The sequence below is a fragment of the Calidris pugnax genome, unplaced genomic scaffold, assembly GCF_001431845.1.
Source record: "Calidris pugnax isolate Ruff unplaced genomic scaffold, ASM143184v1 scaffold27, whole genome shotgun sequence".
In the NCBI taxonomy this organism is placed as follows: domain Eukaryota; kingdom Metazoa; phylum Chordata; class Aves; order Charadriiformes; family Scolopacidae; genus Calidris; species Calidris pugnax.
In genome coordinates this window covers 17,455,766-17,470,926 of record NW_015090893.1, presented here as the reverse complement: position 1 = coordinate 17,470,926, position 15,161 = coordinate 17,455,766, and the positions used below count along the sequence as shown (strand labels likewise).

Below are 15,161 nucleotides of genomic sequence, written 5' to 3'. Positions count from 1 at the left end.
GGAGAATGCAAATGTGTTAAAAGCTGGGATGATACTTAACTAATTAGTGCAGTAATGGGAGACAGCAGAACAGGAATAGGATATCATCAGTTCTTCCTGAGTCAGAAGTGCCAGTCACTTAATGTACTGTAATGTGATTTTTTAAAGGATTTTTATTATTAACATCTGTTGCTGAGGTGGGCTGGAAGCTTTCTGCCACTGCCTTCCTGAGAGTGTCCACAGGAGAGGTCTTGTTACTTTAGCACAATGAGAACTTGTCCTCAGGTGACACTTTGAACTGGAAGGTTCAGAAGTTGTTTGCATATATCTAAGAAATGTTCCTTGATTTCACCACCTGTCAGTAAACTGCCGGGAGTAGTGTTGAATTTTCATGTTGTCCTGTCCCTGCGTTTGTTAACATAACCAGGAATAGTTAATAGACTTGAATAATTAGCAATTGTAACTTCATGTATTCTAAATTCATGCAAACCTGGCTTTATTTTTGTTTTCCCCTTAATTATATATTGACAGCGATTAGAGCTTTTAGCGGCTGTTTCTTTAAACAAGAAAATTTGTGCTTGGGTTTCAGAATCTGTCACTCCAAATTGTTTCCACAAATGGTATTTATGCCAAATATTTCCAAATGTTCCTGAAATACAACTCTGTCTGAACAGCTTTATGTCCCTGCCACCGGAGGGGTTGGCTTTTATTCTAAATATTTATTTTGGTTTTGGTTTATAAATGCAAAGCAAAAGGTGGAGGTAGCCTGAAAGTAAGAGGTAATTGGTTTCTGTCAGGCACTGTCTTGCTGTGGTTGGGAGACGAAGGTTTCTCTGGATCAGATTTTTATGAATATGGGGAGAAGCCTGGAAATCCCTGTTGCAGACTCGTTATTCCCTTGGGAATATTTGCCCAGAATATGCAGAATGAGTCTGCAGAAATGAGTTGGGAATAGCAGTGTCTCTTGTAGGTGCCTTGACTTTGCTGTGTACCTCTTCTAAGACCAGAGATGAGGTGCTCTATAACCAGGTCATTGTCTCTGACTATGTCACTTTTAAAATAAAAGCTTATAAGGTGTTTTTTTTTTTTCCTGCTTTCTGTTGTTTTCCCGTGTAGCTGGTCAATCTCTAGGCCTGCCCTCATCCGAGGGATGGCCTTCACGTCCTCCATGAGCAGCGAGGAGATCTCCCACGAACACATCACGGTGGAGGCAGCAGATAGTGGCCGGGGGAGCTGGACTTCATGCTCGAGTAGCTCTCATGACAACTTCCAGAACATCCCGAACCAGAAGAGCTGGGATCTCCTCAATTCTTACCGTCACACCCAGCTGGACGGACCTATAGCTGAGGTGGATCCCACAAACTGTTACTCTGAGGAGGCGTATCTATATTCTGATGCCTTTTCCAAAACCAACAGGCAGTCGAAAGCCAGCGTGGAGCTGGATCAGTCTCGGCAGAGCTGGGCCTCCTCCAGCTCCCTCTCAGACACCTACGAAACAAACTATGGGACAATTAAGCGGAGGGGGCTGGAGAACTCTACAGCAGAGCAGGCGGAGGTTTTGGACTCTAAACCGGGCGCTGATACAACTTACAAAACTGTCACCTCGAGCACAGAAAAAGGCCTGATAGGTAAGTCAAGCTTATGGGAGCGTCTACATCTGGTTTTCATTTTGATATTAAGCTGTTAAGAAGTGACATCAGCAGGTCTGGGGCTGGATGGCATGTTAAATTCAGCTTTCCATGTGGTTTTCATCAGAAAGCTCCACAGACAGTGTGTTTTCAAGCCACCTTCTTGTGCCCTGGGGAATTGTGAGATGATAAACCAGCCCATTCCCAGTCACCGCGTGGGACTGCAGGAGAGCTGGCTTCAGGAAGACGTCAGGCAGTTCCTCTCTGTAGTATGGCCTTTTATTTTTATGGATTTTGGAAACGCTCATCACTGTAGACGTTTCCTCTGGCAAGGAGCAGTGAGCATGGCTTCTTGAAGTCCATTTCATTCAGACTTTCCATGAACCTGAGAGGGAAGAGCGTGACTGGGGGGTACGGAGCTCTCGTCTCTGAGCTGGAGCATCTTTCACCCACAGGGCTTTGGTCTCCAGAAGCTTCGGGGCAAAGCAGATTCCCTTCCTGTCTTTGCTGTGTTAAACTGCCCTTTATTTGGTTATACAACTGCAGTTTGGCTGCATATGAAAGGAGAGAAACTTATAAAATGTCTTTTCAAAGATGCATAGTTCTACTGAGCGAGATGTTCTGCCCTTGTCCTAGTGAGTTCAGCAGCCAAAACTAAAGGAACTTTAGGAACAAGATAAAACAGGGAGTGCAAAGCTTTCTAGGCTGTAATTCAAGGGTGCAGCTGAAATGCAATTTAATTACTGACTGGATCGCTGGAGGCGTTTCTGTTATCAAAGGTAATTGCCTGAATAAAGATGGCAGGTAGGGTGGAGGTCTTGGATTGCGTTCCTCCTCCCTGGCTTTGTAGAAGAAAGGCAGCGTGGGGGAGCCTTACAGAAGACTGCTCACAGTCCTCTCCTGTGTGTGTGCTCTGCCCTTGTGGCCTCTCAGAGCTCTTCACGAGCCTCTGAGCTGCTTTAGGAGATGGTGTGTTGGCTGTTTGGTACGTGCTCTTTGCCCACAGGTCATCATCTTCTTTTTAATTCTTCTTCCATACCATAGAGTTTGCCTCTGTGCAGTCACAGCAGGCTGGTAAGAAACATTTTGGCAATGTGCTTCCATCGAGCATGCATACATCTACTTAAGCAAAGATCTGATACAGGTGGATATAATTTCTGGTTTGCAAATCACTGTTCACCATCGTACAACAGGCCAAAGATATTTTCACTTTATTTCACCGTTTGCTGATTCTCCGCAAACAGCTTGTTGCCAGAGTCTGTGATGACTGCAACGAGTTCAGAATATTGCAGACAAAACAAGAATTTTCAGTCATTTGCTTAATGAGCTGCCATTGAATAGTCCTCCAAAAGGATTGGCACAGGCTTTCTTGCCCAAAGCCTTTAAAATGGAGCTGGAAGGTCACTGCCCATATAAAAATGGCAGAATCAGTAAAGGCAATGACTTCAGAACTTGAAGTGCTTCTCTGTCGAATATTTCTTGCTGCAGCCTTTGCTTTACCAGCAGAGAAGGTGTGGATGGTGATGGGCCATTTCTCTGCATCCACAGGGAAAAGCTTTTCCATTACTCTTGCCTACAGCAGACATCAACATTTATATTGCTGCCTTTTAGTAACCACCATGTGGAATTTCACCCTGTTTTCTTTAGGAAGTGACTATTGGAGTAATCAGCTGCGAGCATGCATACATCTACTTAAGCAAAGATCTGATACAGGTGGATATAATTTCTGGTTTGCAAATCACTGTTCACCATCGTACAACAGGCCAAAGATATTTTCACTTTATTTCACCGTTTGCTGATTCTCCGCAAACAGCTTGTTGCCAGAGTCTGTGATGACTGCAACGAGTTCAGAATATTGCAGACAAAACAAGAATTTTCAGTCATTTGCTTAATGAGCTGCCATTGAATAGTCCTCCAAAAGGATTGGCACAGGCTTTCTTGCCCAAAACCTTTAAAATGGAGCTGGAAAGTCACTGCCCATATAAAAATGGCAGAATCAGTAAAGGCAATGACTTCAGAACTTGAAGTGCTTCTCTGTCGAATATTTCTTGCTGCAGCCTTTGCTTTACCAGCAGAGAAGGTGTGGATGGTGATGGGCCATTGCTCTACATCCACAGGGAAAAGCTTTTCCATTACTCTTGCCTATAGCAGACATCAACATTTATATGGCTGCCTTTTAGTAACCACCATGTGGAATTTCACCCTGTTTTCTTTACAGAGTGACTCTTGGAGTAATCAGCTGCTTGGGAAGGGGGGTTCCTAGGAATCAGTGTAAATCCCTGCCTGTTCCCACATGTATCTGCTAAAACCCAGGCATAGAAACCATGAATTCAAGTTTCTTTATTTTCCTGTAAGCCCAAGCAGGAACTGGGGCCATCAGCTCTGATCCTGGTACCAACACCCAGAATCTCCCAAGTCCTCAACGCAATAAGAAATACTCCTTTATTTTCACCCTTCCATGTTCATGTAAGATAAGAAAATATTACAGCTGCTGAAATAAATGGAACCATAATGAATATGCTTAAAATGTATCCACAAGAAGAATGCAAATTCACTCAAGTAATAGATTTTAAAAATTACCCTGCCTTTCAAACTCTCCTGTTGCAACACGTACGTGGAAAAAAGCTGGATTTAACATGCACATGAGCCCCAGACCTGGGGGCGGGTGGGAGGGAGGGGAGGAAACTATAAAAACTTTAAAGAAGTTAAGCTTTGCTTTGAGTGCCTGTGTCACCTGAACTGAAGGGGGAAGGAAAGTACGGACACGATAAACCAGTGTTTACTGTTAGAAAATGCAGAATAATGAATGCAGGCTCTATATATGCAGTTTACCTAAAAGTTTCATGTGATGCTAAGGTTTTTCTCTTCCTATAGCATAAGCTGACTGGGTGGTTCAATGTCTTATTACACGTTAATTGATACAGTGATATTTTATTGTAATGAATTTCTGTTAAGCCACTGATGGGTGATGAAGGGGATGTTGTTGAATTCAACCAGCAATTTTTGCGATGGGATGCAGGCTCGCTGAGCAGAGTAACTTTGGGCTAGTTGCCTTAATTTCTTTTATTTCAATCCCCCAGCTGCCCAGCTGGCTCTCCATCCACGAGAGCTCCTGGGCATCCCCCCTGGAGCGGGGCTGCGGGAGTAGGGATGGGTATAAGGAACGCTGCCATTGCAAGCTGAATATCGAGGTTATAGTCCCGTTTCTGCTCGATTGGCATCTTGCCTAATGAGTTCACGGGTGCTGCTGCTCCTCTGACTTCTTAAAAATAACTAAAAAACAGAAATGAAAGCGTAAATACCTGCTGCTGTCGTTATAACCGGTGTTTCTGCATTTGCATTTTGTTATCAGTTTCTGTTTTGCCATTGTAACATTTCATGATTTTTTAACGTTTTGTTTCCCTTTTTTTTTTCCTTTTTTTTTTTTTTTTTTGTTTTGTTTTGTTCCCCCCCCCTTCCCTTCCCCTCCCTTCTCCTCTTTAACATTTCCATTGCTTATTCCTCGTGCCAGTCTACTGTGTCACCTCACCTAAGAAGGACGATAGGTATAGGGAGCCACCGCCCACCCCTCCGGGATATATGGGGATTTCTTTAGCGGACATAAAGGAAGGATCACCCCACCACCCACACCTCAAACCTCCCGACTATAGTGTGGCAGTGCAGAGGTCAAAGATGCTGCACAGTGACCTCTCTAGACTTTCATCAGCTCCTCTCGGTAGTGACCCGGTGGCCTGTATCTCATCGAAGATGCCTCAGTGGCATAGTCGCCAGCCGTCCAGCCCCAAACTAGCAGATATGACTGACGCAGATAGTGAAGAGGATGGTAGGTGCAACACCTCACTCGGGAGACCTTAAGTGAACTGCTGTGTGAATCTTGCTCTCTGCGGTGTTTTCCTTCACCACCACGTTCTTGCGGGCCTTTTTTCCTCCTTTTTAATCTCCTCTCGTTCTTGGAGATTAAAACGGGCTTAATCTCTAAATACACAACCCTGGTTGTAGGGCTGTACCCACAAGCATACGCGTATGCATGGATGGACGCTTCAAAAAAGCAAAAAGAATGCCTTCCCTTTAGAAAAAAGCATGTTGGCACCGATCAGGCTTCAAACTATATATAAATAAATATATATAAAAATAAAAAAATACATACGAGATCTCCCAAAGCACAACTGAGACACTTAAGAGCATGTAGAGACTATGTATTTATTTATTTTTCTTTAAAATCTATCTCCTCTCAGTGGTGATGATGACTCCAAGGGACGCTGTCGGGCTCTCTCATCGAAGATGCCTCAGTGGCATAGTCGCCAGCCGTCCAGCCCCAAACTAGCAGATATGACTGACGCAGATAGTGAAGAGGATGGTAGGTGCAACACCTCACTCGGGAGACCTTAAGTGAACTGCTGTGTGAATCTTGCTCTCTGCGGTGTTTTCCTTCACCACCACGTTCTTGCGGGCCTTTTTTCCTCCTTTTTAATCTCCTCTCGTTCTTGGAGATTAAAACGGGCTTAATCTCTAAATACACAACCCTGGTTGTAGGGCTGTACCCACAAGCATACGCGTATGCATGGATGGACGCTTCAAAAAAGCAAAAAGAATGCCTTCCCTTTAGAAAAAAGCATGTTGGCACCGATCAGGCTTCAAACTATATATAAATAAATATATATAAAAATAAAAAAATACATACGAGATCTCCCAAAGCACAACTGAGACACTTAAGAGCATGTAGAGACTATGTATTTATTTATTTTTCTTTAAAATCTGTCTCCTCTCAGCGGTGATGATGACTCCAAGGGACGCTGTCAGGCTGTAAATTACCTGTAGAAAAACTCCAGCCTCTCTGGGTTGAGTGAGGTTTAGGGATGGCATCAGGGTGGGCACCTAAACTGAGTACTTTGGTGGGATGTTGTACAACTTTTTAACTCATTTCACACTTGTACCCTCACATGCTCCTCAACGGAGATTTCTGGAGATTGGGTTTAAAAATGATGAAAGAAATAACAGTGAATTTCTGTTCTGAAAGGTGCATTTAATAAAATCTGGCTTAATTTCAGCCCGTCTGGGCCCGACAGTGTCTCTTCCAGTCAAATTCCTCACAATCTTGTTTGAAGCAACAGCCAACGCTGCCCAGCACGGCGTGTTTGGGGTGACCGAAATGCGGGAGATTTTGCTGAAAAAGACTGCTCTTATATTGTGTCAAAACTAAGGTCAAGTTTGGGGAATTTCTCCCGAATCGTTTACCTGCTGATTTGCTCTTGGTCCCTATGGCTGGGCCCGACAGTGTCTCTTCCAGTCAAATTCCTCACAATCTTGTTTGAAGCAACAGCCAACGCTGCCCAGCACGGCGTGTTTGGGGTGACCGAAATGCGGGAGATTTTGCTGAAAAAGACTGCTCTTATATTGTGTCAAAACTAAGGTCAAGTTTGGGGAATTTCTCCCGAATCGTTTACCTGCTGATTTGCTCTTGGTCCCTATGCTCTGGTGTCATCTCTCTCTCCCCTTTGCTGTTGAACTCATTTGGGTTTTTTTTTTATTTATTCAAATGTTGTGGTTGTTTCCTTGGATTTCACTCTGGCTTAAAATGAGTGTGGATTTAGATGAAAATGATTTCTGATGCAAAATGATCCCATCTTGGCCCTTTAAAATTCGTAACCAGAATTTAACATGTCTATTAGTGCTGCAATTCAAACTCCTGGTAACACATAGCGTTGCCCAGCGTTAATTCACTTGTCACATGAAATGTTTTTGCTGTAAAAATAAGGAAGCAATTGCTTCAAACATTTTAATCCAGATTTTTCTAAACTGAATTTAACCATACACTTTGAGAGAACGCCTGTTTTACTGTTTTTAAAGTGTTGGTTAATTTTCCTTGGGGATACGGCGCTGGCTGCATGTTGGAAAGTAATTTATTGACTTGCTTTTCTCCCCAACGGGTGCGTTGGGCTCAGGGGGAGCTGCATGCTGGGCGGTGCTGGAGGACCTGGGCTTCTCTGTTTTGTAATTCATCTTTATCACAATGACTGTAATTCCTCAGATTCCTGAGGATTTGCTAAATGGTGATACCCACTGTATCATGGTTGATGATTAAGACATGATGAAAGGGTGGTGAGACACTGGAACAGGTTGCCCAGGGAAGTTGTGGATGCCCCATCCCTGGAGGGGTTCAAGGCCAGGTTGGATGATGCCTTGAGCAACCTGCTCTGGTGGGAGGTGTCCCTGCCCAGGGCAGGGGGGTTGGAACTAGATGATCTTTGAGGTCCCTTCCAACCCAAACCATTCGATGATTCTATGAAATAGCGAAATCTTCCCAGAACCAGTGTAATCACGTAACTGGGCGCCCTTTGGTGCCGTTTTGCATCCGAGGCAGGGACTGATGGAATCATTCACTCTTTTTTTTCTTCTTTTTTCCTCTTGTTTTCCAGAAGACGAACAAGTATCAGCAGTTTAACCATCGGGCTCTGCCTGTGAAGCACTTCCCTGCCCCAGGGATGTGGGGAGAAGGCCCACGGGACGCTGTTGGCCATCGTTGACCCCTTGCTGCTGCTGACCTCAGCCCACGCCTTCGCCAGCCCAAGATGGAGCGGGTTGGATCACATCTCTCTACCTTATTTCAACCCACCACCGCCTAAAAAAAAACAACAAAAAAAGCTATTTCTGCCTGTGAGATAGAAAACCCGTTTTCAAGGAGTGTTACTGACTCCCTGGACACCCACGTCCCGAGTGTCCGGAGATGGACCAGGCTTCGTGCATTGGGGAGGACCAGTTGTCACCACCACTTGAAACGTGGAAAACAAGTCTTCTGTACGATACCACATAACCCTTGGGTAGTTTTCCATCCTCCTTCTTTTCTACATGATCGTTATAAGTTGAAGAGTGTTATTTTATGAACTTTTTAAGAAAAAAAAAAAAATATATCAAAGTGTCAGCAAAAGCAAAGGACGTTGCTGAAGTATCTGAAAATAATTTATTAATTTAATTTTTTTTTTTTTTTAAATGGGAATTTCCTTTCTTTGTGTTGGCAGTGCTCTGGTTGGCTGATATCAGTGTTTAATCGATGTGATAGTAAATTAGCTGCACGTGAATTGTTGCGCTCTCGGTATAAATGCAGAAAACTAGAAATGGGACGTTATTATCGGGTGCAGAAATAGACGGATTTTTAGGGTGGTTTTAGATGAAATATAAATAGAGCACAAAGCCCTGTGTGAGGCAGGGAGCCCCTGCCTCTGCCGCTCCCCTCCTGCACCACACGGCCAAAACCCACCACCCTTGAAGGATTTTTGGGGAAATATTTTAGCTGCCAAACAACTAAGGCCGTAGTTGATGCTCTCCCTCCCTCTTCTGGAATGGTTTGAAACCTGGAGCTGCCAGGGGAGTTTGGGGCTTTCCCAAAAGAGCTTTAACCAGGATCTGCCCCGCAGAGTCAAGCCTGCAAAGCACGGAGCCAGGAACCGAACTGAGCCCTGTGTTGTGGGTTTTAAGATCATCCCACACCTTCTGGCCTTTTACCAGAGTTGCACAGGATTTAGGTGCAAAGGTTATCTTTAAAAAAAAAAATTAAAAAAATATATATCACCTTATGCACAGGATTTAGGTGCAAAGGTTATCTTTTAAAAAAAAATAAGAAAAATATATATCACCCTCATTTCACAGTATAATTTGTGAAACTGAATATTAAATGACATAGTCGTTATACAAAAGTATAATGCATTTTAAGATGGGTTTAAAAAACCCTGTTGTGTTCATCTGGAAAACACCGATGATCTCAAAATGCTTTGTTTTAAATCCCTGATAAAAATCCTGGTGGTGGCAGTGGCAGTGGCGGTTCTGACTTGCAGCCAGGTGTTCATCTGGAAAACACCGATGATCTCAAAATGCTTTGTTTTAAATCCCTGATAAAAATCCTGGTGGTGGCAGTGGCAGTGGCAGTTCTGACTTGCAGCCAGGCAGTATTAACTCACGTTCCTTTAGTTTTACCACGTTCAAATCAAGTGCTGATTTGATTTTTGCTTAGCCAGCCAGAGCGCAGAGGGGTAGAACTGGAAATACCTGCAGTTTCTTTCTTTCTTTCTTCTCGCACACGATGCCCCATCCTAGTGTTAAAATCGGACATGAATGTGTGAATATGTATTTAAACATTTAATTGTAAATCTTTGTTGTGATGTTTACAGCCTAAGCTAGAAAGAAGATGTTTGTCATTTTTACAGTGCCTCAAAAACTGATTTCTATATCCATAGTCGTGAAGAGCTTTAAGGTTTGTTGTTTTCTTTTCCTGGACGTGTGCGGGGGGTGCCAGGTGAACGCAGTGTTTTCTGAGTGTGACACAAGTACCCAAAGCCTTTGATGTGCTTTCCCCAGAGCTGCTGGTGACCCTGTGTCACCCCTCCCCGTGGCACGAGGCTCAGTGTCACCCCATGGCCAGAACATCCCCCAAATGGGCTGGGATTGGGAAAACATAACCAGCGGAGCTGAGGAGGGGATGCCTAATTCCCAACTAACGGGTTGGCTGTGTTAATTATTGGCACAAAAAGGAGGAGTTGAAAAAAAAAAAAAATCCATGAAAAATGAGTTGAGGTCTATCACAATAAACACATTTTGCTTTTTTCGGGGCCTTAATGAATATAATGAACCTGCGCAGGCCTTAATGAGTAAAGATTAAGTGTCCAAGCAATGCAGGGCAGAGCGATTCTTCTCAGCATTTGTAAAGTGGGGAATGGAATTGTTCAATTGATGTTTTTGTGGGACATGAACCCAACTCATAGTGATCCCACCGACAGCTGTAGTCACTTGTGAACTTCTCCGTGGAGCGTCCAACAGGCTTCCCCTTCCGTCCCAAACTCACCCGTGCTCTGCCAGGTAAATCCAGCCACAGGGCTCCCACGGGGGCTGAGCTGGGCTTTATTCCAGCCTGTTGAACAAAAGTCGAAGGGATGAGAGGGTTGGTTTCTAAATGACTTCCTTTTTGCCCCAAAAAACCCAATCATGCTGCCTTGGAGGACACGGAAAAGCTCCTCGGGGGAGCGGGGTTGGGGTCTCCTACAGAGCAGTTGAATAAATCTCCCGTTGAGACGTGGTGTTTGCACATCAAGAGCCTCCCTCTGTTCTGCAGGGCTTTTCAGGGCACTGGAAAGTTTTGGTTTGGTTTATTTTTTTTTACAGTGAGTGAAAGTCTTGCTAATCATATTTTCCTAATATCCAATACAGCTGGTGTAAATAAATCATGTGTAAACTCCGGACAGATGAGCTGCTCCTCCTGCTTCTCCTGCCCCGCACAGTGTGGTTTTTGCCTCTGCTGGTCCTTGCTGGGATTTTTGTTTGTTTTATTTGTTTTTAAATCAACCGATCACATTGATCGGGGCCGATAGCCAAATGTAGTGTGTCTGGTGGGGATTTGAAGAGACATTATCCCTTTTTTCCCTAATTCAAACGGCGGTCAGTACCCCTTGTACACCGCTTCAGTGGAGCGATGTCTTCTGGATGGCAGAATCCCAACTTGGTGCCTCCAGAGGCTTCCTCCAACTCGGGCTCTGATTTCCATGAACAATTAAAATGCCTTGTGTCACGTTTTTCTGCTGCCACACCTCGGGGTGCTGACTTTCTGCTGCTTGTTCTGCTGGTGACTTGCAGGTGGAAGATCCATTTCAGGTGTTTGTGATTTAACCCTACAGTGTTCCATGATGCTTTACAGCGTAAATTTCCAAGTAATTCCCCAAAAAGCAGTGCGGTTTTGTGAAATTTAATCAGCCTCCCCAGTTGCAGGAAGGGGAAAATGGGATGACTGATTATGAGTTCTGGTTTCATCTCCCAAATACAGTAAATAACGGGAAGGCGATGTCTGCAGATACTTAAATTCAGGTTTTTGTGATGTGGATGTGCAGGAAGGGGTGGATGTTTGCTCACGACAGGCAGCATGTTCCTTTTCTGGCTCATTTGCTTTGTTTTTATCCCGTAAGGAGTTCCTGAGGGGAGTGATGTGTCGCTGGGAGAGGCTCAGGGTGGGTGTCCCCGTTCCCCAGGGGCTGAGCCCATCAGCGATGTCACTTGCCGAGGTGGCACCCATGGGTTGTGCAAAACCTCTTCCATCATCTCCCAGGTCACTTCATCGCAGGCAACAGTGGAAATCCCAACTTATAAAAACCATTAGAATTAGGTATATATTTTTTTTTAAAGGATAAACTTGCCACTGCCTTCACAAAAACAGAAGAAAAAAGGGATACTCTCTCTTTAGAAAAGCTTTACACATTATATTTTGGAACGCTTGTATAGAGGGTGATCTACCTTGAATTCCCAACCCAGCTTTTGCTTACGTTGTGCTTTTTAATTGTTTTATCTTTATTTTTGATATACCTGGAATGCAGTTTAGCTTGGTATTAATTAAATTCTAAATATGTGAGCATATTGGCAAAACTGCACAGATGTAATGATATTCCAATAGCAATTGTACTGCACAAGTCAGTGATTGTAAAGTATTCTGTAACAAGCAATGTTTGTCTCCTATTTTTTGATACCTCTTACACTTATGTCTTTTAGAAAGACAGTGCCTCTGTATGCTTTTTGTATTTTTACTGAGTGATTGTAAATATTTGTTATATTTTTGGTTAAGAGAATGTTTAAAAGTACTGTTTATTATCCAATCTATTAATATGTTGGAATCAATAAACAATCTACATATATGAATTGTTTCCAGCAGCTCTTTCCTGGCGGAGGATGGGAGCAGGGAGAGCCCTCCCAGAGCGATGCTCAGCGAGGAGCAGCCACTGAGTGATGTTTGTCCTCACAGTGAGCAGTGACACCTCAGGTTTTGGCTCCGTGTCCCCCCAGGTTTTGGCGTGGTGTCCCCTCCCTGGTCTCAGCTTGCAGAAGAAGAGCATCGTCCTGCAGAGCCAGCTCCTGCCCTGCACAGCTGCTGCCATCCCCCTTGGGTGACAGTGGGGACACTTGGGGTTTTGCACTGGAAATCCCAGGACTTTCCTGAGAGAGTGGTCAGGCACTGGAACAGCCTGCCCAGGGAGGTGGTGGAGTCACCATCCCTGGAGGGATTTAAGAAACGTGTAGACGTGGCTCTTCAGGGCCTGCTCTAGTGCCCAAGGTTATTGGTTTATGGTGAGGTGTTGAGTGTGGGGTTTAGTTGGTGGGTGCGGTGTTTTTGGTGGGCGTTTGGTGTGGTGTGGTTTTTTTTGTTTTTCTGTTTGTTGGTTTGGTTTTTGTGGTTGGGCTCGATGATCTCAGAGGTCCCTTCCAACCACTAAGATTCTGTGATTCTGTGACCCTCAGAGGTGGCTGCAGGGACAATGTGGGTCCTGAAGTGTCAGGGCACCCAGGAAGGGGGCGGTGGGCACGGTGGCAGCAGTAGAAGTTGCAGTGTCCTCTTGGACACGTCAAAGGAGACGCTGCCCATGGTCCAGCCGAGTTTGGTGTTTGTCCCCTTGGCTGTGCAGCGGGTGGGATGCTGGGGACACTGGGACTGCAGTGGGGGAGCATGGGACAGACAGCCCACGGGTCACCACAGCCACCCTGGGCCAGGGAAATGGCCTCTGGGCACCGTGAGGGGAGCGAGGAAGGAGCCACCGCTGTCACCTGTGTCCCCAGGCAGCACCCTGCTCCGTACTTTATACCTCTGTGGTCCCTCACCATCCTCCCTGCCTGTCCCATGCCCCAGAGCAGCTTGTCCATCCTCCTCCTCCTCCTCCTGCCGCCCCCCTGGTGTGTTGCAGCACCTCACCCTCCCTCTGCCCCCAAACCCCTCTTCCCACACGGTGATGGAGCCTGTAGGAGGGATGGGGGGGGGACTCTGGATGGCGGTGGGCGCGGTGGCAGCAGTAGAAGTTGCAGTGTCCTCTTGGACACGTCAAAGGAGACGCTGCCCATGGTCCAGCCGAGTTTGGTGTTTGTCCCCTTGGCTGTGCAGCGGGTGGGATGCTGGGGACACTGGGACTGCAGTGGGGGAGCATGGGACAGACAGCCCACGGGTCACCACAGCCACCCTGGGCCAGGGAAATGGCTTCTTGGGCACCAGGAGGGGAGTGAGGAAGGAGCCACCGCTGTCACCTGTGTCCCCAGGCAGCACCCTGCTCCGTACTTTATACCTCTGTGGTCCCTCACCATCCTCCCTGCCTGTCCCATGCCCCAGAGCAGCTTGTCCATCCTCCTCCTCCTCCTCCTGCCGCCCCCCTGGTGTGTTGCAGCACCTCACCCTCCCTCTGCCCCCAAACCCCTCTTCCCACACGGTGATGGAGCCTGTAGGAGGGATGGGGGGGGGACTCTGGATGAGGGAGGGGAGCCCTAGGAGGAGGGGGAAGGGTTTGACCCTGCAAGAGGGGAGATGGAGCTGAGCTGTGGGGAAGAACTTGTTTGGTGTGAGGGTGGTGAGAGCCTGGCCCAGGTTGGCCAGAGAAGCTGTGGCTGCCCCATCCCTGGAGGGGTTCAAGGGCAGGTTGGAGGGGGCTTGGAGCAACCTGGGCTGGTGGGAGGTGTCCCTGCCCAGGGCAGGGGGTGGCACTGGGGGGGCTTTAAGGTCCCTTCCAGCCCAAACCATTCCATGATGCGGTTGTATGGAAGACATCCCTTCCAACCCAAACCATTCCATGATGTGGTTGTATGGGACACGGGGTGGTGTCTTGGGGACACCAAGGATCCGCAGGGGCCTGTAGGGAGGCTCTACTCATGGGGATGGTGGCTCCATCTCCCCTGCTTTCCCCAGGTCCCGGGGTCTGTCCCAGCTCAGCTGCCTCTGTGTCCAACCCAGAACAACCACAGTGAGATGAAACCTGATGCAGAGATGCCACCGGGCTGTGTACGGTGCCTTGCAGGCTCTTACACCCTCTGAAATACAAATGGAGATGGCTGCAGAAGGTAAGGATGGAACCAGAGCTGAAAATACTCTCTTCTTTTTTTTTTTCCCTCATTTTTGCAGACTGACCCAGGGGCAGTGGCAGCCCCCGGCGTGGTGCTGTGGGTGGGATGGGACCCCCCCTGCCCCGGGGCCAGCTTGTAACTTCATTTTCCCTCTATTTATTTACTGATCATCCAAAAGGTAAGATACATGGGAGCCTTATGGATATATATATATTTATTATTTTTTTCTTTAGGGATCATGACTCTCCTGTAAGGGGTACACGCTGGGGAACAAACCCTGTGGCTTCTTGTTGGCTTCCCCAGTGCAAATGGCATTTAAAATAAATATTTCCCCCGGTGCAGCCCTTGTCCCTCTCCCTGGGGCTGTGAGAGCTGAACTTCATCTCTTTCACCAGCTTCTTTCTCCCGGGGGGAGCTTTTCCGTTTTCTTTTGGGGTTTCTCTGATTTCAGGCCTGTTGTGGGAAGTCGATAGGTTTTTTTTAATTTTTTTTTTTTTTTTAAACTTGTGAAAATGACTGTTTTCCTCCAAGAAGGTGCAGAAAGAAGAGCTGCCACAAGAGGGCACCATCGCCTCTGGTTTGGCCGGTTCCTCCGCGAAATCCCCGCTCCGGGGCTGAAGCCGGGGGGTCCCCGCGATGCTCGGCCCCTGCCCGCCCCCCCGGGTGACAGCGGGGACACTCCTCCCGGGGGACACTTCGGGGACATCG

At 46.5% G+C, this 15,161-nt stretch overlaps 1 protein-coding gene across 1 annotated transcript in view; it reads left to right on the top strand.

Moving 5' to 3' along the window:
* Window positions 1-8,511, top strand: part of RAPGEF6 (Rap guanine nucleotide exchange factor 6) — a 130,851-nt gene extending 122,340 nt beyond the window's left edge. The window contains exons 29-31 of the mRNA XM_014948103.1: window positions 1,096-1,607; window positions 5,119-5,430; window positions 8,024-8,511. Coding sequence (XP_014803589.1) covers window positions 1,096-1,607; window positions 5,119-5,430; window positions 8,024-8,049 — 850 coding nt within the window. The 3' untranslated portion in view covers window positions 8,050-8,511. The remainder of the gene's footprint in view (window positions 1-1,095; window positions 1,608-5,118; window positions 5,431-8,023) is intronic.
* The last annotated feature ends 6,650 nt before the right edge of the window (window positions 8,512-15,161 follow it).